Here is a 23,623-nt window from a genome sequence, read left to right as displayed (position 1 = left end):
TGAATATAAGCAGAATAGCTTATATTCCAGAAAAACTCCATGTGTGGACAAAACCTAAGATAGGAACGGAGTAACACAAACAACATGATTTTAGTAGCCAGGATTGTAATCTCTTTGGGGCAGGTACCTTTTATTTTTTTTATCAGATGTGGTTACAGCACCTAGCGCAATAGGGCTCTAGTAACTGATTGAGGCCTTAAGATATTACTGTGGTGTTTTGGGAATCACCCATACAGGTGAGGGGTTCTGTCACTGCCTGCTCTGTAACCTTGGGTGCCTTAGTGCTATGTTCCTATGGCTCAGAACCCTGACACCAGCAGCCAGCCGAAAAGCATAGAGGCCTCACCCCGGCAGCTACCAGTCTAGTCCCTCCTTGCAGGGTGACCTCCACAACCCTTTTAGTTCTGAGTCTCCCCAAATCCATCTACCTCGAGTTCTTAACTACTAGCCATTCGGACCTTTCCCCTCTGGTTCATCCCCCCCAAAGGAGTGAAACCTGCCCCCAGTTATCAGTTCACTTTGGCACACACGCGCCACACAGTTTGCACAACAGACCTGCTTGGGGTAAAAATAAACCAAAAGTTTTTTAACAGAAAAAATCAGACTCAATGTTGAAACAGTAAGGAAAAGCAAACACGAACAAGCTACACAGAAAATAAACATAAGGATGCAACCTCAGGCTTCACACGTCTCTATTAGCTAAATTCCCCTTTCTAATACAAGTTACTTACTGCCTCGGAACTGTTTCCTAGCTTGCCCTCTGTTGTGGGGGCAGATCTAGTGTTTCATGGAAAACACCACGCTTAGATGCTGCTCTAAGCCAACGCGTGAGAGCCCTCCTGTCGATTGAAGAACTCCAGCCCCCGCGAGCGGTGACAGCTGTGTCAGTTGCAGAAGCTCTACCGCCGACATAGCGCTGTTCACACCGACGCTTAGGTCGATGTAACTTACTGTCGCTCAGGGGGGTGGCTTATTCACACCCCCGAGTGACATAACTTATACTCACCTAAGCGGTGGTGTGTACATAGCTTTAGCTTTACAAATCTGGGGTTTTCTTTCAGTTTCAATGTTTTCCCATTAACTCTACTGGTCCACCATTGTCTTTTTCCTGGCTGGGCAACAGATGGGTACTTACATTTAGTTTCATATAAACAACTGACTTGCGTGGAGTCCCTCCTGGTTGTGAGGTGTATTTGAAATTGTAGTACTGGTCATGAGCATACTATTCTATACACATAAATACAAAGCTTCGTAACCACAGTCTGTGTCTATAGCTTATAAAGACCATCAAGTTCAGAACGTTACAAGCTTTCCCAAAAGACCTTACTCGACATATTTTAACACACAGGAACACTGCATACAACCAGCTGGTTCAATTTGTTACTCTTTGGGGTTCAGACCCTCTGTTCTCCCCTGGGAGGGGTCTCAAACCGGATTGTCACAATTACCGTGTCACAATACTGACCCTCAGTGGAATGTGGCCTCAGTTTTGTATCTGAGCGATCGCATCTGCAGTCACATGGCGTCCCTTAACACCACACTAGGGCACTGGTTCAGCACCAATTCAGAGGGCAGAGCACCAGCTTCCGAACCAGGATCACTTCCTGCAGCACCTCCACTTCTCTTCAAGGTCTCCCATCCAAATACCAAGCCTGCCTACCCTTTCTTCACTTAGGAAATCAGATCACTCCACAACACAAGGTGGGATGGCTAACACAGCGTGGCGTCGGGGTACACACAGACACATGTAGTGGCAACTGAGGCATGTGCTTTATTGATGATCACCAAGAAGTGATAAAGTCTGGGTGTGGTGAAACCTACAGGAATACTTAGATCGTAAACTTTTTGGGGGCAGACCATCTTCTTCTTCTGTGTTTGTACAGTGCCTGGCACAATGGGGTCCTATTCATGACTTGGGCTCCTAACACGCATAATGATGATGAGTGATGTTTAAAAATCCTTAAAGTGCCATTTAGTGCAACAATCTCCTGCCACAACAGGGCACAATACCCAAGCAGGACTACAATGGGGGCACTGCATTGATTAATAATCCTATCCCAACCTTGAAACTGTATACCAGCACCCTCAGCAGGCAATCATAGGGTTGGGAATTTCAGCAAGCACCAGAGAGCTGCTGTGCTTGCTTATGGTTTAATTTAAAGGGGGTTTCCAGCCCTGGGCCAAGTTCTTAAACCCAAATTTATCCTATCTTTAAAAAAAAAATGGCTAGACCTTTGAGGTAGACCCTCTGGATCCTGAACGACACACACATCCCCACCCAATGTTATCACTACTAAAAGATTCCATAGAAGCCTATTTTTGTGGGGTTCATTACAAAAAAACTTAATGTTTTGTGCTCCCCCTAGCGGGTCTAAACAACGATGCCAATTCCCGCAGAGCTCAGGGCACACCAAACATGAAGCCAATGCAAAAAAAAAAAAAAAAGCGCAGCATTACAAGCCGGAGTTGTTGTTAAAACAAAACAAAATAAACCTACTGCATCCAGTCTAATTAGAATCAAAACCCACCAGGGGGCAGAGGCTGGGCCGGGGGAGGAGAATGCCAGAGGAAAGAGATCAAATTGGCGAGGAACAAAAAGATGTTTTGTCTCTGCCTGCCGCGTGGGTTTCACAACCAATGCCAAGCAGGAAACAATATTGTTGGTTTTTTTTCCCCTAAACGTATGTGACAGCGTCCCTTTCAATAGAGGACGTTAATGGTCTGCATGAAGACTTGCACAAATCAAGTGAGAGCAAAACCTATGCTCGGTAGCAGAGTTTGCAAGCTGCAGGGCAGGCTGTCCTAAGGGTAGAAATGCAGTCAGTGACAGAAACAGCCCTAAAAAGGGTAAGTAATCATAGCATTGCGCTGACTCCAAATCACAAGCAGCATCAGGGAATTGGGTGTGGGGCAACGGGGGAGGGAGAGGAGGGGAGAAGATTCTTCAAATTAGTTCACGCTGAAAATCACTCGTTCTAACAAGGTGAGATGTTTCTTTTTGCCTTTTAATTAAAAGTTATCTTATAAATCAAACCTCTTGCTCCTGCGCTTCAGGTGTCGGCTGAGAAAAACTCCTTTTCAATAGCCTAGGGTCCACTTATACAACCTGCTGTCTCCAGCTCAAACCCAGGTAACGCGTCCAATTACCTGAGCTTTGCTTCCTGTGGTTTTTACAAGATCTTGACTCTCTATTAAAAAAAAAAAAAAACACACTCCGTACATGCATTAGTAGCTCTGCTCTTACATACATTTGCATTTACCGAATGCTCTCTGACTAATCCACCAGCACACTTCTGGATGGGTCTCCCACCATTGGAACAACACATTCATACTCCTCTGGGTACCTTCACGCCCTCCGTGTGACTCTAAAGGGGATGTGATGTTACTAGCACACACTCCCTTTGTAATGTGCATTAGAGGGGTTTCCAGCTGAGAAAGCACCTCCTACCATCTTCTGGATGAGCCAAGCAGGGGACGTGTAGGGACAATTCTTAAATCCAGGGGGCTGGGTTTGAGTCTCGCACTGGCACAGCAAGTCCAACCTAGGGTGGCCACCTCTCCCCATGTTTCCAGGATCCTCCCAGTAATGACGGGTGGTCCCACTCCTGGCACGCATGGGTTGTGGGATGGCAAATGGCCCTGAAAGAATTTTGATGGCCCACAAAACGTGCCAACATTTAACCACTTGCCATTTCACAGAATATCAGAAATGTTATGCTGAAAGGTGCCAACGGCTGGCAGCAAGTGAGTCTCAGGGCTTGTCTACACTGGCACTTTACAGCGCTGCAACTTTCTTGCTCGGGGGGTGAAAAAACACCCCCCTGAGCGCAGCAAGTTTCAGTGCTGTAAAGCACCAGTGTAGACAGTGCCCCAGTGCTGGGAGCTGCACCCCTCGTGGAGGTGGTTTTTAGCTCTCCCAGTGCTGCACCGCGGCCACACAAGGCACATTGCCAATGTAGACTAGCCCTTAGGGTATGTCTACGCTTGCAGAGTTTTTGCACTGTAAGTTTCACCGGTGATAGGGAACCAGTGAAAGAAAAAAGTGCTGGTTTGTGTACTCATTTCATTCCTCAGGTGTCAGAGAGTGTTTACATTAGCAGCACTTCCATCGTGGATGAGAGCAGCTCTCTCCAGTTTGACGATGGGACTTGTGGGAAGCGGGTGGGGAGGTGATCGCGGGGCATCCTGGGTCCCTGCACAGCCTCCTCTCCCCAAACACTGATCAGCTCCAGTAGCTCGGCATTGCTCCAAGCAGGGGATCGTTTGCTCCGTGGAGCAGGCATTGTCACCTGGCCAGATAAGTGAGCACTTCCCAAGAAAACAGGAAGGGGAGTTTCAAAGTTCCTGGGGCTTTACAGGGGGAGGGGTGGATGTCTTTTTACAGGGGGAAGGATGGATGGATGGCAGGAGAGAGATCACTTGATCATTACCTGTTAGGTTCACTCCCTCTGGGATGCCTGGCATTGGTCACTGTCGGCAGACAGGATACTGGGCTGGATGGACCTTTGGTCTGACCCAGTATGGCCGTTCTTATGTTCACCTGGCAGCAGAGCTGCTGGCTAGAGTGGTCACCTAGGCACTGTGGGATATCCTCAGGAGGCTAAAAGCTGTGTAAACAGGAAGAACGTGTCTTCACTTGCACATCACCGCAAAAGCATCACCAGTAAGAGCTGTACGCCTCTCGTGGAGGTGGTTTTCTTTTTGCGGTGAAACTTCTGAGTTCCACTGCAAAAAGTCATTGGCAAGTGTAGATGCTCCCATGGTTTTTGCGCAAAAAAGGGACTTTTTCCACTTTAAATGGCAAGTGTAGACATGCCCTTAGATCGAAAGGCAAACCTAGGCCTCATTAAAGCCAACAAGCGTGTCCTGTGCCCTCCTTTAGGCTCAGCAGAAGGAGCAGTCAAGCCCCTTGACCTAGTAAAAATAGCTGCAGACCAGGGGAGGGGGAAGGGAAGCGCTGCAGGCACTAGGCTGCATGGCAGGTCAAAGTGAAGCCGTGTGAATTGAGGGGTTTCCCAGGTTGCAAATGCAGGCAGGGCCGGCTTTAGCAAGAGCGGGGCCCGATTCCTGGGGGCGGGGCTTGCCGCAAGCCCCGCCCCCAGGAATCGAGCCGCGCTCCGGCCGGGGTCACGGGGCTTGGGTCCGGCCCAGAGCCGCTCGGCGGCCGGAGCCGCGCCGCGGGGGCCGGGCCGGACCCAACCCGAGCCGTGCCGCGGGGGCCGGGCTGGAGCCAAGCCGGCCCGGAGCCGCTGGGGCCGGCGCTCGGCCGGAACCGGGGCCGGACTGGGCCGCGCCTTCCCGGAGCCCTTCTCGCGCCCCCCGCCACCCCAGCTTACCTGGTGCTGCCTTCCCGCCCCTGCTTCTTTTCAGACTTCCCGCGAACCTCTGATTCGCAGGAAGCAGGGGAGGGGGAGGAGCAGGGGGCGGAGCGTTCAGGGGAGGGGGAAAGTGAGCTGGGGGCGGGGTGGAGAGCTGCGGCACGGGGCCCTCTTAGTGCGGGGCCCAATTCAGTCGAATCGGCTGAATCGGTCTAAAGCCGGCCCTGAATGCAGGGGAGAGGCTATGTGTGTTGGAGGCAGAAAGCCCGGAGAAACAGTTATGAGAATCATCACCCTGAGAGAAAGCAGAAACAGAGCTTCTTGGGCACACACCTCACTGGAGTGGCAGACAGGGGCATTTTGGAGTAAGGAAATGGTTGGCTGCTCTTATTTGTTCCTTCTGTGTGTTCCTACCTACTTCAACAACAACAACAACAACAAAACCCACCAAGAATATACCTGACTCAGATCACTGATTTCTCATCCGAGCTGAAACAACCCTGCAAGGCCCCAGACTTTGGCCAAAGGAAGAGCAATAATGTGCATTCCTATGGGGCCCGCCATGCAAGGATCTCAGACATCCATGGCTTAAGCCTCACCCCAGCCCCAGGAGTAGGGAAATATTACCCTCCACGTTTTGTCAAGGAGGAAATTGAGGCACAGCGAAGGGAGGAATCTTGCCCAAGATCACAAATCTGTGTTACAGCCAGCCAACCTCCAGCAGGGGAAGGGTGGATTGACTCCACACCCTATGAGAGAAGCAGTGACCTGCTGGGTTTTGCCAAGCAAGAACTCACCGCTTATTCATTGCTCGTTGCTAATGATGCTCAAAAAGCAACGATCCAAGGCTAACATATTCAAACACAGGGCGCCTAAAACAGAACACATTGGCCTACAGTTAATAGCCTCACAGTGTCCCTTTCAGCAATGTGTACGTGCATCACCACCCTCTGCTGAATGGAATCAGAACTATTCAGCTCTGTGTCTTAGGCCCTATACTGTTAAAAGCTATTGGAGAGTCTCCTGTAGTTCAAGTGGCAGGGGCTGGGGCATTTGGAGAGGAACTGATTCTACGTAGAATGTTCCCCACAGGTTTTCACAAGGCATCAACAGCTCATTTAAAGGAAGAATATCACAGAGTGAAGGGGAATTGTTCATGGTTCAAACACAGCACAGCTGGTGAAAAGAGCAGATCACAATATTTTGAATTTTTGATGACATTGCAAATTTTGGGGAAAAACAAGAAAAAAATCTCCCCCCTCCTCCCCTCCCCAGCTCTCCTGTTCTGCGGCCAGGTATTTAGATCACAAAACTACCACCACGAATGACACTGAATGGGATACCCTCTTGCGGAGAGTCGCAGCAAAGAAGTCAGAGAGGGATGAATGAGTTATGGAAACAAGCTACCTTCTGGCAACACACAAATACTCCAGAGGTGACTCCTCCAACGGAGGCATGAGGCAGACAAGGATTGCGGGGGGCTTTTTATTGCTTCCCCCTCCCCCCAAGGAAGAGAACTTACGCAGCCAGATCCTGCTCTCGGACGAGTTTTGTTCACTTGGATGGCGGGAGTGACTCCAGATTTACACCGGTGTCATTTCAGTTCTTGAATCAGGCCCTTGGTCTCCAAGGCTGTCAGTCTGAACAAAAGCAGTCAACTCACTCCCACCTCTAAGAATGGGCTGCCACGCTTTGACAACCACACCCAACTACAGCCTGGACCAGAGATCAGCAGCCAGATCAAAGAGAGGAAAAACTCAAGACAGGAGTGGCAGTGACATAGGAAACAGCTACCCCAGGCAAATGGGGGTGAAGGTGGGGGGCGGGGGGGGGCAGAAATAATGTGGCTCATGGTGAAAGAGAGATGGATGTGCAGTGCCTTATCGGGGACTGGCTGTTATTCCAACTAGCTTCCTGATAACGTAAGAAGCTTAATCAACTATGCAAATGACGGCCTATCTGGAGACAGGGGGAAATAGAAAAATAAACCCAGAGATTGTGCATTAAACTAGCCCATGAAATAAGGAGGGGGAGAAAAGAGGTTCCTTCTTTTGATAAAATTCTTTCAAAAGATTAAATTAAAGCAGAATTAATTAGGAGAATCGCACTTAACCCAACTCCCCGTAAGAGGGGTCAGCAGGCAAGAGGCAATCAAGTGAAAGACAGACGCAAGAGGCACTAAAAGAGCTAGCCAGCCAGGGAGAAAAAAAATAAAACAAGAGTTCACCATTTTTGGCTGGGCCGTCTAGTTGGGCGCTAGATGGAGGATTGGACAGCTAAAGAGCCCCACTTTGTCATCACTGGCAAGCTGGAGGGGCAGAGGAAGAAATAAGCTGATTACTTATTATCCCATCAAGTAACAAATGAGAGGAGAAGGATTGTTGGGTGGGAGAAGACGGCAATGCAGAGACCATTGGTGCCTCGGTGGTTCTTTGGTCCCACTGCCCCACGGTATCCTGCAGTTTAACAGTAGGAGGGCAGTGCATGGTTATCCACAGTAGGCGACTCACACACCACAAGGAGCAGCCTATCCAGCCCAACAGCCTGCACACCCCACGGCACCCGCGGCGTAGCACCTGCTGCAGCACACAGAACCCCCCCTGCCCAAGGGAAACTGAAGCATTGCTGCAAATCATGGCATCCTTCAGTGCATGGCCCACAGAGGTCTGTAGGGTGCAGCACCCCCTGTGGCCAGCAAAAGAGCCCACCGCAGGGCATGGCCAACTGTCCTCTCCAACCTGAGAAGAGCCCTCACGGCATAGTGTTCCGGCTGCCTCCAAAGCAGCACCCTACATGTCATGGCATCCTGCCCCGCCTTACCAGGAAGAGCCTGCCCCATGGGTTAGCCTTGTGACAACTTTGGGTGCTTCGGAGTTAAGTCAGTTGAGTTCAGACTGCAGTTTACCATGGGAAAGCCCTTGGTGCACTATCACATGGCCCCTGCTTCTCTCACAGCCAGCGGTCTCGGATGCTGATGGTGCTGTTGGGCTGGTGGGTTTTTAAGTGAAAAGGCATGGGGCAGCACTGCCAACACAAAACACTTGGGAGCAGCAGCAACCAATTACCCCTAGACTTTGAAGTACAGATTGGATCTAGGGGAGTTATATTGTCATTTGCAAGTCTCATTGCATGGCTCCAAGACCCCATCTCCCATGACACGCCAAGGCACTTCTGAATCAGAGCCTCGGGGGGGGGGGGGAGGGAGTGGGAACAGCAGCATGTAACGCACACAAGAGAGAGAAAACAAGTCAAGGAAGTGCTCAGCAAATACAACCTCTCAGCACCTTGATGGCTGGATAGTTTAATAGCTAGGGGGGCTTCAAGGGAGCCAGGTGATGCGCTGTGCCAGAACGAGCAAATAGCTTCTTTCAAATCCGGTTCTTGCTGGGAACTGTAAATCCTTCACAGTGGATGGAAAGGAGTTTTTCTGCTGTACTAGGCACCGTGAGGAACTTTGAGAGCTTTGCAGTATGTTGCACACACAGGCTGCAGCTGGAAGAGCCAGGGGTCTAAGCAGCGCAGTGATGTAAATGATGGGTGTTGTGTTACACGCTGGGTGGGAGTGGTAACTTGCACTGACTGGGCACTCAGCAGATGTCCAAAACAAGTGTCACATGTGCTAGTTTGGTGCCAAGCATCAGCCCCTTGGTTTGTAGATTAGATTCCGAAATGGCAAAGAACTGATTCCACAACAATTTCTGCAACCATGGAATTGCAGGATATATCGGGCACCGACCATGGGGGAAAACCTTCTTCCCATGCAACCCCACCTCCACCTCAGAGGAGGTTACGGATAGTAAAGAAATGGGCCTGTCCTCAGATGCTGAAACAGAAAGAGGAAGTGGAACTGGATGCCACAGGGGTCTGGTAATGGGACACACAAGCCTATCGATCTAGGTCCTTATATTGCACCCATCACCCTGGTATCCAAGTGCCTCTCACCTTTAGATCATGCTGGAGTACATCCCATGATGGTAGCAACCAAATGTCATTACCATCTGTGGCTTTTAAGAGGCTTACATGGACCAAATTAGTGGGTCTCACTCCAGTTCCCAGTAAGCAGTCGCCCACGTAAACCCCACCACTGCACTAATTGGGCTCTTTTGTTGGCAGATTCAGCACAGGTGTCAAGGACTGGATGGGCCACAGAAACTGAACCACTCTTCTGAATCATATGGGCCATGGAGATGGAACTACATTAATCTAGAGAACCATAAACTCTTACAGGGTTACACATCTTTCATAATATGGCTCTACATGTTTGGAGGATAAAGAGAACTTTCAGAGATATCAATAAATATAATAGAGAGGGATGTATCTTCCAGCTCCATCATCAGAAGGTAGAATAATTCTCAGACTCCAGCTGAGGTCAGAAGCTGGGAGGAGATGACCTCTCAGCAGATGTGGGAGACTTCACACTGTTATTTTGCATTGCAGTCAAGTCCAGTCACCAAATATTTAAAAAAAAAAAAACTTTCACAAATCATACTCCCTCAAAGCAGAAGGAAGGAGAAAAGTTGGTTTCTCTGCTGACACCTTGCATGGAGACGTCAGCAACCAAGCGTCCTCCAGGGAACATCAAAATCAGCTCATCATCAGCTGCATATTCAGAAACCCAATCGCATGGATAAATAGTAAAGATCATTGTGTTTACCTGCAATTAATGGGAACTCACCATCTCCACATGACAAACCTGGGGCTCCTTTATTTGCTCAGTTTCTTTGGACACAGGTGGAATAAGGGGTGAAAAGAAAAAAAAAAATTCTCCCTCCTTACACGAGTGCTTTAGTATTCTGCAGCCGTGCTGCCCAATTACACAAACCCACGCACAGCCACCATTACCACACTCGCGCCTCTGCTGTTTTCCCGTCTCCAAGAGCTATTTATCCTGGTAAAATGTTGTTGAATAAATAAATCTATTCCTCCCCCTACACAGCTACGGCGCCTGGTTACAGCACAGCCCTGTTGAGAGAGTTGGGTGGAAATCACTCCCTGCAGGGTTGAGCTGATGCAGCCCTCTCTCTAGGCCAAACCTCAACCCCACACACACGGAACCTCCACTCTGCTTTGCATGGTCATCTGCCCTTCCCTAACACTAGGTCTAGTTGATTTGCAACTTGGACACGGCTTCCTTGCAGTCTATAGATTGATCTATCCACAATTCTAGGGCCCACACAGAGTTTTAGTGACTACAGGTGATCAGGACTTAGATTATATGTCTTTGGAAGAGATATAAAACCAATGCAGGGAATTTATAAGGCCACCAGTACCATATATCTAAGCACCTCACAATCTTTAATGTATTCATCCTTACACAGGGCCAGCTCCAGGCACCAGCAAAACAAGCAGGTGTTTGGGGCGGCACATTTCTAGGGGCGGCATTCTGGCGCCGGCCATCATAGGCGCCGACTCCAGGGCATGGGGAAAAAGTGCCCCCGCTGCCCCAGCTCGCCGCCCCAGCTCGCCTCCGCTCCACCTCCGCCTGCTCCCCTTAGCGCGCCGCCGCCTCTCCGCTTCTCCCCCCTCCCTCCCAGGCTTGCCAGGCAGAGCAGGCAGAGCGGAGGCGAGCTAGGGCGGGAGGTTGCGGGGGGGCCCCACAGGAAGCAATGGGGGGGGGGGGAGAAATGCGGCACGCCCGGGGGAGGAGGCGGGGCTGGGGATTTGGTGAAGGGGTGGAGTTGGGGTGGGGCCAGGGGCCATGAAAATAAAGGGGGGGCGGCTAAAAAATTTTTTGCTTGGGGCGGCAAAAATCCTAGAGCCGGCCCTGTCCTTACAGCACTCCTCTGTGCAAGGTAAGTGTTATCCCCATTTTACAGATGGGAAACTGAAGCCCAGAGAGGCGAAGTGATTTCCCCAAGGTCACACCAAGTCTGTGGCAGAGCAGGGAATTGAATCTGGGTCTCCCAAGTCTCTAACCACTGAACCAACCCTCCACTCAGCTCATAAATGACACCAGCCTTCACCAAACCTTTCAATTAACATTTCCAGTTTCTAACATGTGCTTGTGCCATGGGGGATTTTCCCTCTAGACCACTTTGCTTTTTGTCCTTTTTATCTCTTCGTTCTGTTTCATTCACTCTTTTTCCACTCCATCTGTAGCTTGGTTTTCCCTTTTCTTTCTTCTTTGTTGTCTTGGTTACATGGCCAGACTCTCGATACGCGGCTAGTTTTCATTCTAATGATGTGTTCTTGTAAAACACAATATTTTACTTCAATTGTCTGTCACTGGAAAATTCCTTTGACGGATATAACATTTGTATATCAACCAACTGATATTGCTTTATGACTGGGTAGTTTGCAGGGCTTCCACAAATGGTGCGTCTTGAGAACCTGAGATATGATCTGTATCATTTATATAAAAACAAACACAAATACACACAAAAACCAGTACATTCTTAACTGCGGAGAAACAGGGTTTCTCCAAAACGGTCTGCTAATTACTTGCAGCAAACCTTTCAGTATCAAGAAGTAAATAGATTCTGTACCTTTAAGGCAAACAAGTGTATTATAACTCCATCCCTTATGCAATATTGCTCACCCAATCTGGCTGACCCAGAAATGGATCACCAGGTATGGCCCTGCCGGTTACATTACACCAGCTGTCTGGAGGGTGGGGGGAGCAGTAAAATACCATCGTTGCTAGGATCCATTGGGAGACAGGCACTGGGAGACCCTTGGCCTTGGTCCATAGGTTCATCTGAGCCTACACAGGTTATTTCAGAGACTGATTTGCCCATAGGAGGTATTTCTCTAACCCCAAATCAAACTCTATGCTAATTGGATGGGTTAGCAGCAGCATCGATGGGGAGAGCTGGAACCAGCTCTCTCGGCCACTCCTCTTCCCCCGCTATTGAACAAGTCTTCCAGGGTGACGAGACCAAACCAACTGTGAAGCCCCAAAAAGCAGGCGCCAGTTAGTCCCAGGTGAAAATCGGAGGCTCTTGAGCAGACCTAGTGGCAAGGCCACGCGCCTGCAATGCGAGGGAAGCAATGTCTGAGCGTCGGACCGGCCCTTTAAATTTCCCAGGATGCGTGGGATTTGGAAGGGGAGGGAAGCTGGTGTTCTAAGCTCGGAGCGGTTGCTCACTGGCCATCCTTCTAGGCGGACCAGGAGTCGCAGGAGTCGCATCCTGTTCTCCTAGCAAGAGGGATGATGGAATGAGAGAGATTTCTGCAGGGAATGGGTACCCCAGATTTGCTGGCCCAAAACAAAAAAACATTTCCTGGGCAAATGCAGCTTTCCGCACACTGCATGGGGAAAGCTGCCTCTCAAAAAGACACTTGGTTGGCTGACTGCTGATCCCAGCCCCTGTGCTCCCGCACTGCTCTCACGTCCATTCCCTGTTAGCTACAGTCTGCAGAACATTATTCACATTTAGTAAACATGGAACAAAAGGCAGCTCTCCAAGGTTCCTGTCAGCAGCTCAGCTTCCCTCCTCTGATTCTTTACCCTAAAAGGATGCCCCTGGTCTCTGCCACACACTGTAAAAATAAAAGCCTTCCCAGCCTGTATGCCCGGGTTTTCTATGCTCCCAACAGAAAGATCAGTTCCTAGAGTCTGTAAAATGACCTGCAAAGGAGGGGGAAAAGGAGAGAGCTTGTGCCTTATTTTGCATCTTATGATACATAAAGAAGGTATGAAAGTGTTGGGGGTGCAGCCTAATTTTTTTTTTTTTTTTTTTTTAAACATTTGTAATTCAGATCTCATCTCCCTTATTTTTTCCTAGCAGACACTATAGGCTGTTGGAGAATTAGCCAGGTTACGATGACATCACGGATAACAGGGAAGTGAAAAGTAATTAAATGGTGGCGGGGAAAATGATTTTTACTCAAATGGTTTACAAACAACTTAGCTTGTTTGGGTTGAGCCCATTTCACCCATGTCTGAACACACAGCAGTTAAAAACAAACAAACAAACAAAAAACCACACCTCTTATTGACCATTCAACAGCCCTACCCCGCTCCCCCTTTAATTAAGGACTGAAACAGTTCCCAATGAACATATCTTGGTCCTCCAGGGCAGACCTCCACGTGAACAGGGAAGGCTGAACCAGACTTGACATACCTGATATTTCTAAGATAAAAAGCAAGCAGAAGATACCTGTGACCAAGTGACTTCCCTCACCCTGCTCCATACACAGTCCACACAAGTTGTAACAGGTCACCAGTTAACCCCCCCCCCCCCCCACACACACACACACACAACCCACTCCCCCCCCCCCCCCCACACACACACACACACTCTTGGGGTTTAACTTTTATTAACAAAGGGAATTCAAAATGAAACAACACAAAATCCAGCCCAAATCTTCTTCCCAAGATTGGCAGCTTCCAAGGCTCCTCCATGGGGACTGCTCAGTACACATCCTAGTTCTCCACTCTAGAGAGCCACTCCCACACCTCTATATTCTGATGTGGTAACGATGCACACCACTTTGCAGCAGGAACATCCTCTGGCTCTGTTATTCAGGCAAACACTGCCACCCTGTTCCTGCATCATACAGGGCTCTAAAAGGGGGCACAGAGCCCATTTTTAGCATTGGAAGGTTACCTTTAATGGCTCTTAGTAGCTTAAGAATAAAACACCTGCCAAAACCACTGGTAAAAGTCTTTCAGTCTTGGCTTTAGCTTCAGAAGATAAACACTAGTGCCCCATATAATAAATGACAGCAGCTGTTACAATACAAAGCTATAGCTAAGCCATGGACATGTACAGTTCATTTGGAGGGTACCTAGTAACTTTGAGAGGGACTTAAGCCCAGATACCATAAAAAGAGTATTTATTTATATGGAGTCGACCATGGTTACCCAGTAAACACAATGCTTATTACCTTTCAAACACAGCTCTTCTTTCATAGAAATCCTTCTCCCTTTGCATAAACACACACTCAGCCTTACCCAGATAAAGCAACCACTAACTTCCATGCTAGGTTTGTGGTAAAAGCATGTCTGGTCACATCGCTCTAAAGGAACATCTCCAAAGTATGAGTCATATTTCTTAATAACCCACAACGCCAGTAAGTTCTTCCTCCACAGCGCACACAGACACCCTGTGATCAGCCATTTAATTAGACAGTCTGAGCTGAAAAAGTTTGTACTTGGATCTACGCTACACCAAAGTCTGAAGGTGGCTAGACCCATGGCCACGCATCTTCTGGAAGGTGCAACGTTAGGAGAAGACTTGTCCCCTCAGTCAGGTCAGCCTAATCCCTCAGAGCTGAAGTGCAATCAACCAATACAATTCAACGCACAAAATAGGTAACCGTGCACCAGGCCTATAAAATGCTCCCCACTCATCTCGATGCAGCCAGTCTCCAAGGCAACTAGCAGCACTGACTTAGGAAGGCCACGCTGGGCCAGGCCTACCTTTTTCATCTTGCCACTTTTGGTGCCCACGAACGCCAGTGAGTGGTTCTTGTAGACGTAGGCGATCACGGATGTCATCCTGTCCCCGTCTTCGGTGAAGATGGGGAGACCTCGCACCATCTCCGATACTCCCAGAGGGGCATTCATATCCAGGCCGCAGAAATTGTCATCAATTGTTAACAGCTGTGAACAGAAGGGGGAGGAGGAGAGAGAGCATGAGGCCACTGAACATGGATTGATAATACAGGAGTACCTAGGGGGCCCCAGCCAAGATCAGGGCCCCATACCAGATGCTCTACAAACACAGTAAGAGACATTCCCTGGCTTAAAGAGCTTACAATCTAAAGAGACAAGACAAACAGCCAGGGATGCTGGAACGGGGGCAGCTGGAGCCCAGCAGTTTTGGGGAGCCAAGGACCATCCACCTGACCCTGAGAGCAGCCCTGGGCTCCCCGCCCAAGGCAAGTGGAGGGACCCCGGCTCTCCACAGCTGCCCACACAGCTACCATGGCTGGGCTGCGGCTCCGAGGCCCCACCCCCAACCGGAGCGGGTGGGGATAAGAACCACACGGACAGCTGTGGGGAACCTCGGACCCTCCACCTGCCCTGGGCGGGGGCCCCAGAGGTGGGGACACAGGCTGCTTTTGGGCCCCCCACCCCCATCCTGAGCAGGTGGAGAGTCGTGGCTTCCCGGCCCAGCTTCAGCTTCCGGCTTGGCCGGGGTGGGGGGCTCTGCCCCCCGTCCCCCACTTTTGGGAAGGCAACTAGCCCACTGTCACACAGCAAGTCAGTGGTAGAGTCATGCATAAAACCCAGGGCCTCCTGAATCCTAGTGCAGTGCCCTACCCACTGGACCACATCACCTCATCCTTTTGCCTATTAGTTTATCATTCATGACCTAACAACCAAGCCCATGGTCTGTTAAGAATCTCAGCTTAAATATTCCCAGTTTGTGTCTGAAATGCACATAAATCACAAGGGACTCATTTCCCAGACCTGAAGAAGGGCTCTGTGTGGCTTGAACGCTTGTCTCGCTCACCAGCAGAAGCTGTTCCACTAAAAGATATTATCTCACCCACCTTGTCTCTCTAAGGGAATCAGAGTCAGGACTCCTGGGTTCTATTCCCGCTCCCCCAATCATACAATGTGAGCTTGGTCAAGTCAGCTAACCTCTCTGGGTCTCAGTTTCCCTTCTGTAAAATGGAGGTCACTAACACCTACCCACCTCAAAGGGGGATTTTGAGGAGGATTAACTCATTAAGTGTCTGTAAAGCACTTTGGGCCCATGGAGGACAAGTTCTGTAACTGGAGCTCTGTAGTGGCTCTCTCTTTCTTTCCAAGTGCTGAAGACATCTGTAAAGCCCTAACAACCTGAAAAACTGCCCTGCCCACTTATACACCTTCACAGCCACTACGATCTGCTGGGCTACTACTGTCTCTTTCTGGACTTGAACGCCTCAGGATTTGCACAGAGGACCTTCATATTTGGAACTTGGTCCATGAGAGCCCAAAGTGGACAGCCATCAGAATATGGTGGAAGCTGTGAATGCATTTGGTTTAGCATATGGTTAGGTTTCTTTGATGGTGCTTCCTAGAAGATCAATAGGCAATGTATTCGCTGCAGCAGACGGCATTGGCAGAAGCATCTCTTCTACCTAGCTTTAGGCAACACGGTTTGGTGAGGAGGGCATTGGACTGGATGTTAGGAGACCCTACCCTGTTAACAGAGGTTCTCTCCTTTAGCTCTAGTAGCAGCAATACGTGCTTTTGCAGTTCTATCAGTGCTGGTGTTGCGACATTCCAGTTGGTCATGGCATGCTAGGTGGTGACAAGGAAGCAGCCCTAGATGGCCAGAGTGTGGTGTATAATAGCACATTTGCCAAGGCACTAGGTTCTATGAACATGATTCATCAAAGCATTTAAGCATGTGCTTAAATGCTTTGCTGGATTGAGGCCTATAAGTGTTAATTAAATAAGTGCGCAGAATGTCTATCTAATTTTCTTAGATCAATAATAAATGATCATGAGCATTACTGTTATATTTGCTTTATATTTGCTCATATCTTCCTTGACACATGGCTAGAAATTACTGCTCTTGCTTGAGTTCCCTAGCAATAAAAGCCTGCAGTTGATCAGCTTTGTCCTCACCTGGCAATTACAGGGAATAATTGCAGATGGTTTTATTGAACAGGAGAGTAATGTGTCCTAAAAATAGTAATAAACATACAAAGCCCCCCCAAAGCATTTAAAGAGCTATTCGAAAAGAACAGCAAGACCTGAGCTCTAGCCTGTTAGAATCATTAATCTCTGGGGACTGCACCTCCGGAGTTAAAACATCAACTCAGAGAGCAACTATGGATCAAATCTTAGGACTCCATGAGTCACAGTTTGGGTGCTATGAGTTTACACGCCAGTAGACAATTTAGCATAAAAGGTATGGGGCCAAACTCCAAAGGCCCAATTCATCCTTTGTGTAACAGAATTGTACACAGTGATTACCCTGTAGAACTCAGTGAAGCTAAATACCATTGGGACCAAGACCCTAGTAGTATTTGAACAAAGTTCGAATATTTATATGGATGGGAACATCAACAGTTACATTAGATAGGATAAAAAAATATAAATGGGATATAAATAATCATGCTTCAGGGACTCAGTCAACCACTAACTGCATGGGGTCAGGAAGAAACAAACTATGAGTTGATTATTCAATAGCTGTCTGCTACTGGGTTTCTCTCTGAAGCATCTGGTACTGGCCATTGTCAGAGACAGGACAGCAAGCTACATGGACTGTTGGTCTGAGGTAGAATGGCTGTTCTTATGTTCTAGGATGAGTAAATTGCACCAAAATTCACTTGCAATCAGGCCCAGTTCGACCAGAACCCTTAGCGAACCTTGCAGTTAACGTGATTGATGTTTCACATGTGTAACAAAACCAGGCCCACATTTAGCCTGATCCACTTGTCAGACAGACAGAGAGGGAAATGAAGAAGTCCCATCCTATTGGTGTGAAAAAAAAAATCCCCTTTCTTCTCATGGCTTTGAAGAAAGAAGGGGGGACCTATTTTGCCACTAAAAAGATGCATTTCATTAATGGGAACCAAGACACTTCACCCTGGATCCAGGATATGAAACCCCACCCAAAACATCAGGGCTGGCAGCAGGCAAGCACTGAGAGGCGAAGGCTGGTTGGCATGTGATCCTTAGACATGAGGTCAAGGCATCCCTGGTATAACTATCTACCCGCGTACTCCACTCACCTCACTGCAGCAAACACTGACCAGTCTGGCTGAAAGAGCTTAAGGGCAGAAGGGACCATTGTGATCATCTCGTCTGCCCTCTTGCATGATGCAGGCTGTAAAGTCTCACCCAGTGATTCCTGCACTGAGCACAAGCTCAGCCAGCAGTTTTTGAGAACATCTCCAGATAAGTGGAGATTTAACTCTGATCACCAGGACTTATTTCTTCCGGTTGAGACTGGACCTGGCTCCAAATGAACTTGCGTTTTGCATTGAAATCAGATCGAGGTCACAATTTTGTCCGTTTTAGATGCAAAAACAAAAGGTGAAAACCTGTTGATTTCATCCAAGCTTTCACAAGCAACATAGCCTGGTGCTCATGGTGCTTTTCAAGAGTGAAGTGCCTGCTATCATCCTCAGAAGAGGCAGCTGCAGGACCAGGGTCCCCCACAACATTCTCTAACCCTGCCGGACCATGTCTAGTTCGGTCTTCATGGATCATTCAATCACTTTCTCTGACGCAAATGCCAATAAGGCAATAATAGGAATACTCTTTGCTATGCAGGCAACTGTCCTCTAGGTCCGAAAGTGAACGGAGGCTAGCAAGTAAGACACACCACGTGGTAATGATTTTCAGCTAATATGATTCTGTCTCCAAGATCGACTGCAGAGATACAAAAAAGTCCCCTATCTATACCACTACCTGGCCCCTTGCAGTTGTGGCTCTCAGCTATAGTGTTTATATCTTATACACAGCTAAGACAGCAATATACCCGTCTCCTTTAGTCAGGAGAAACATTAAAGTAAGTTCAGATTTATGCTGGGGAGGTCAGGAGCTGCAAGTACAGGTTTGTTTTCAATTCCAGACACTCCTAAAGGCAATATAGAGTAGCCGGGCTAAATTCTCCAGAGCCTTCTCAGCTAGACAATTTTGTATTAACTACTTTTAAGAACAAAAAATGCAACCAGTACGTTAATGCACCAGGAATGCCAGATGTTCCAGGATGGCTGTTGGCCGAATTAGGACATCTGAAAGATGCAAAAGGAAATACCCAGGGAACGGGAATAGAATCAGTGTTTTGCCCCCTCTCACTCACTGTCAGTTCGAATCCAGCCTAGAAAATCATATTATGAGCTGAAGCCAGTTGTGTGACTGAGACACAGGACTGGACACTAGGAAATTGGGGTTCAATTCCTGGCTCTGACACAAACTGTGTGACCTGTGGCAAGTCACTTAATCTCTTTCTGCCTCAGTTCCCCACGTGTAAAATGGGGAGAATAGAACCCTCCCTCCCTGGTGTATTCTGAGGACAGATTAATTTGTAAGGTGCTATTAGAGCAGTGGTCCCCAAATTTTGAGGGTCACACACCCCACTTCCCCCGTCCACATCCCCCAGCCCTGCCTGGAGCCAGGGCCAGGAGCAGGGCCGTGGCTCGGGTTGGGTGAGCTGTGACAAAGACAGGGATAAGGGGGCTGGGGCCACAGCTGAGGGTGGGGCTGGGGCCGGAGCTGCAGCCAGGGACCGAGGCTGAGGGCAGGGCAGGAGCAGAGCCAGGCCATGGTGGGGACTGGCAGCCAGGCCCGTGGCCGGGTGCGGCTCCATCCCTGACCCCGCCCGCAGCTTAGACCCCAGGCTGGGAATGCCGCCCCTGCCAGGGGCTGAGGCTGGGGACGAGGCTGGGAACAGACACGTGGCCGGGGCTGAGGCTGAGGGACCACTTATACCCAAGGTGTTCTATAGATCTGAAATACTGTCACATGAAATAGTTGGCAGTTCCGCACTCAATTAACAAGGGGGCAGGACTGTTCTCTAAGCCCTAGCCGCTCCCTCTCCAGTTCAAGGCCGAGGGACATTGGCAGGACACTTGGGGATACTCTCTCTGCCTGTTTTCATCATCCCCATTCTGTGGATGGATAAACAGAGGACTGCAGTGTCCAGAGCTGCCAATGGGACACGCTGGCCAAGCAGTACATTTGCTTCGGAAAATCAGGAGGATGTGCGAAGAATAGTTTGATTTAGTGAAGGATTCTGGCAGGACTGTGATGGTCCCTAGATTAAGTCCATTAAAAACAGCTCCAAGCCCTCCTGGAAAGAATGACTTTGCTGGGCCAACTGTGGCTTGTGCCCATCTCTGCTCTTGCTAGGGACTGTCAGGGCCTCTAAGAACTTGAATCTCAGCAGAGGGATTACAGTTCTGACGCGCCTCTTTCCACCACCTCATCTGATCCCACAGGCAGGAGAGAGCAACTTGGCCAAGCTGGCGGATTTAAGTGCCAGATATCAGGGAGCCGGCCTGAACGGGAGCTACAATAAATCTCAATTGTCCTTTAAACATCTGCTTTAGCTATGTGTCTCTAAACAGCCCCAGATAAAGAACACTGCCTAATCCATATTTTGGGGAAATCCTACAGATGGGATTAGCTATCCCCAGTTCCTCCTCGCTTTCATTTTGGCAGCATCTCTCTCACTAATCAAAGCACAGAGCAGTAGAAGGGCCTTTTTCCAGGGATCTCAACACTCTGCAAAGCTATCCCAGAGATTCACTGGGGATCAGGCTGTCCTCAATGGCCAGGTCTTGCTTTTGATTTACAGCGAATAGCTAGAAGTTCTCTCTTTATACAGTGGCAGGTACTTGGCTACTCACGCCAGTTATCACAGGCTTGGCTACTGCAATATGCATGCACACACTTAAACTGGTCGTGCTTCCAGCAGAGCCGACCCAGACAGCCGATAGGAATACAGATTCAGCATCAGAAGGCATTTGGGTCTTTGCAAGGAGATAACAAGCATCTCTTCCATCAGCTGATTTCAGGATCTTTCCAACAGAAAGTATCAAAAAGGCTAATTTGGGGAGATATTTAAACAACAGGCAGGACAGAAGCTCTAGGGAAATCTTTATCCTATGTTTGCAGGGATATGGACTGGAGGGTCTAGTAGGTCTGTTCCATCTTATGGGCTAGAAAGATGGAAAACGTAGGCCACTAGCCGAAGAAAGCATAGACCACCAACCAACCATTCTCTTCAGCAGTTAACATGCAGCCAAATGACACCCAAATCCATCAGCGCCCTTCGGCAAAGGAACTCTGTGATACAATGGAAGTGGGACTGGAAGCCAGCATTTGGGTGGCATTACATTATAATTACAAACTGCACTTCGCTCGTGCAACCACAGCAATGCTTACTGTGCAATTACATGTCACTACATACAAATGACAGTGCAGTTACAGTTACTTTACCAATTACAGAGCAATTGCACCCACTATGCTAAGAGGTTTTCACCTGTAATTCAGGAAGCAAAGAAGGGGAGGGGGAGGGAAAGTTACTCTAATTGACTAGGGTTTGAACAAACGTTGGGTTTTTAGGCCTGTAGTTTAAGCGTAAATTCAAGGATTGGTGGCAAGCTTGCAGAGCACTGTAGAATCCTAAGGTAGCACATACCTGCATTTATGTTACCATTCTGCCCCCAGCACGTGGCTTGTGCAAGTCTTTGCCATGTAATTCACATTGTAAAAACTGCAATTTCCTGAAGAGGCGGCTGCATTTCTTATGAAGGCTAGCAGGTTTCGTTCAATCTTCAGGCCTTCTGCTAATGGAGCTGGGCTGATTACTTGTTGTGACTCTCAAATGATTATTTGCGAGTCACTCACAAAGCCATCCTGATTTCCTGACTAATCAATGTTTGTGGCGTAGTTGAGGAGGCATTTGGATGAACAATGTTCAGCCTATGGAGTGTTTGCAAACTCTCCCCTCTTTCTCATGCATGATGTCTGATTGGTCACGAGTCACATGATCGTGGTTCCACTCCAGAAACGAACTGGGAGCCGGCGCTGCAAAGCTAACAGTGAAGCAAGCAGCTGTGTTCTGCACCAGCTGAAGCTTCTGGATGATTTTCTAGGGCAGCACATTGCAATCATCCAGTCTGGAGGCCACAAAAGCCAGGATAACTGGTGCTTTCCACAGCAAGAGGGGCATGGTCACCTTCCAGCTAAACAGAGAGAACAGGGTACTTCCAGCCACCAGTAAAAATCAAGGAGTCGTTGAAGACCAAGACAGATGTAACCCCACCATGGTGAGTTGTACCACCCATAGATGGCTCACCTGTGCCCTATTCTCCAGATGCTTCCCCTACCAATCAGCATCACCAGTGAGCCTCAGTCAACTCATTCTCAGCCATGCCCGTAGCTTAGCCAGACGCTGGGAAAGCAGACTGGCTGCATTGTCTGAGCCTGATGGGAGATGCGGAGCCGAGTTGGAGGCTCCAGGATGTTTTCTTAGTAGACAAGGCATCTGCATTCCAAAACCCAAACACCATGATTGCATCAGCAGAGAGGCTGAGGATCTGGGACCAACTTTTCAGCAGCCAAGGCCTTCCTTTGGCAGGTACAATTTGCACCCACAAAAGCATAGGTGCTGGAACTAGGGGTGCTGCTGCACCCTCTTGCTTGAAGTGGTTTCCATCATATACAGGATTTACAGTTTGGTTCAATGGCTCTCAGCACCCGCACTATACACATTGTTCCAGCACCCCTGCACAAAAGAGGCTGGCCTTGCAAGCCCAAGTCTTGGATGGTAACGCATCAAGCTACCCAATCACAGGTGCAGATCAGGCCATCAGAATGCAACTACTAAGACTTGTGCCTGCAGTTCCTTTGCGGGCATGAATTCTGCCCACAAACCAGAAGGCCAGATGGCATCTGCAGACTAGCTAAAAACATACCCTGAATGTGCAAGGAACCTGAACTCCCCATTTGCCCCCCCAAAGTAACCCCTGCCACTCAGGGTTTGAGAAGCATATGGCTGAGGTGTGGTGGGGAACAGTGGTTCCAGGGCTCTCAGCCTCGTACTTTCCATGAGCTCTGAAGTTCACCTAATTTTTTTCATACTGAAAGAGATTATTGACTGGAGAGAGACTACCTTTGAAGCCACTAAGGTCTATTGAGTAAATATGCGTTTAGGCATCTTTTAAAAAAAGTATTGATCAGGTAAGCTGCAACAGGTCTCTTGTAAGAACATATCCTAGCAGCAAAGCTGTGTATTATATATATATGATAGACAGTGGCACTTCACTTTCTTTAGTGCTGCTGCAATCAAGAGTGTGGTGCTGTTGCTCCATCATGGAGAAGAAAAGTCTCTTGCCAAAAGAAACTGCTCTGCATAAGCATGAAACTGCTTTCCAAAGAGGGGAAAGCCCTGTTATAGACAGCTACTGCATTCCATCCCAGACTGCATTTCAATGATAGACTAAAGGATTCCTCTATAATTCACTCTTGTAAGGCACGCAGCTACTACAGTGATGTAGGCAGTATAAGAACCAGAATGGAATGGAAAAGAATAGATTGTGTGGGATCCTGTTATTATTTATATTATGGTTGTAGCACCTAGGGGCCCATGTCCTGGATCAGAGCTCCATTGTGCTAGGCGCTGTACAAACACAGAACAAAAAACAAAAAAACAAAAAAACACAGCCCTGCCCAAAGAGCCTTAGATTGTAAACTCCTGTCTACATTTGAGACCTTATATAGCAACACAGCTCTACTGTCAGAACAAGGAGCAATGGTCTCAAGTTGCAGTAGGGGAGGTTTAGGTTGGATATTAGGACAAACTTTTTCACTAGGAGGGTGGTGAAGCACTGGAATGGGTTCCCTAGGGAGGTGGTGGAATCTCCTTCCTTAGAGGTTTTTAAGGCCTGGCTTGACA

General features: G+C 48.6%; 1 protein-coding gene across 8 annotated transcripts in view; it reads right to left on the bottom strand.

Annotated features, from left to right (window-relative positions):
- PLXNA4 (plexin A4) overlaps positions 1 to 23,623 on the bottom strand; it is a 612,559-nt gene that overhangs the window by 573,564 nt on the left and 15,372 nt on the right. For 6 of the 8 annotated variants that reach the window (XM_065423503.1, XM_065423504.1, XM_065423505.1 and 3 more), the window contains exon 2: positions 14,686 to 14,868. In XM_065423503.1, coding sequence (XP_065279575.1) covers positions 14,686 to 14,868 — 183 coding nt within the window. Of the gene's footprint in view, positions 1 to 8,549; positions 8,578 to 14,681; positions 14,869 to 23,623 lie in introns of all 8 variants that reach the window. The other 2 variants (XM_065423501.1, XM_065423502.1) reach the window with 2 other exon arrangements.

Source organism: Emys orbicularis, chromosome 1, assembly GCF_028017835.1.
Source record: "Emys orbicularis isolate rEmyOrb1 chromosome 1, rEmyOrb1.hap1, whole genome shotgun sequence".
NCBI classification, from domain to species: domain Eukaryota; kingdom Metazoa; phylum Chordata; order Testudines; family Emydidae; genus Emys; species Emys orbicularis.
The sequence above is the reverse complement of the archived record's forward strand: the minus strand, read 5'-3'. Positions and strand labels throughout refer to the sequence as shown.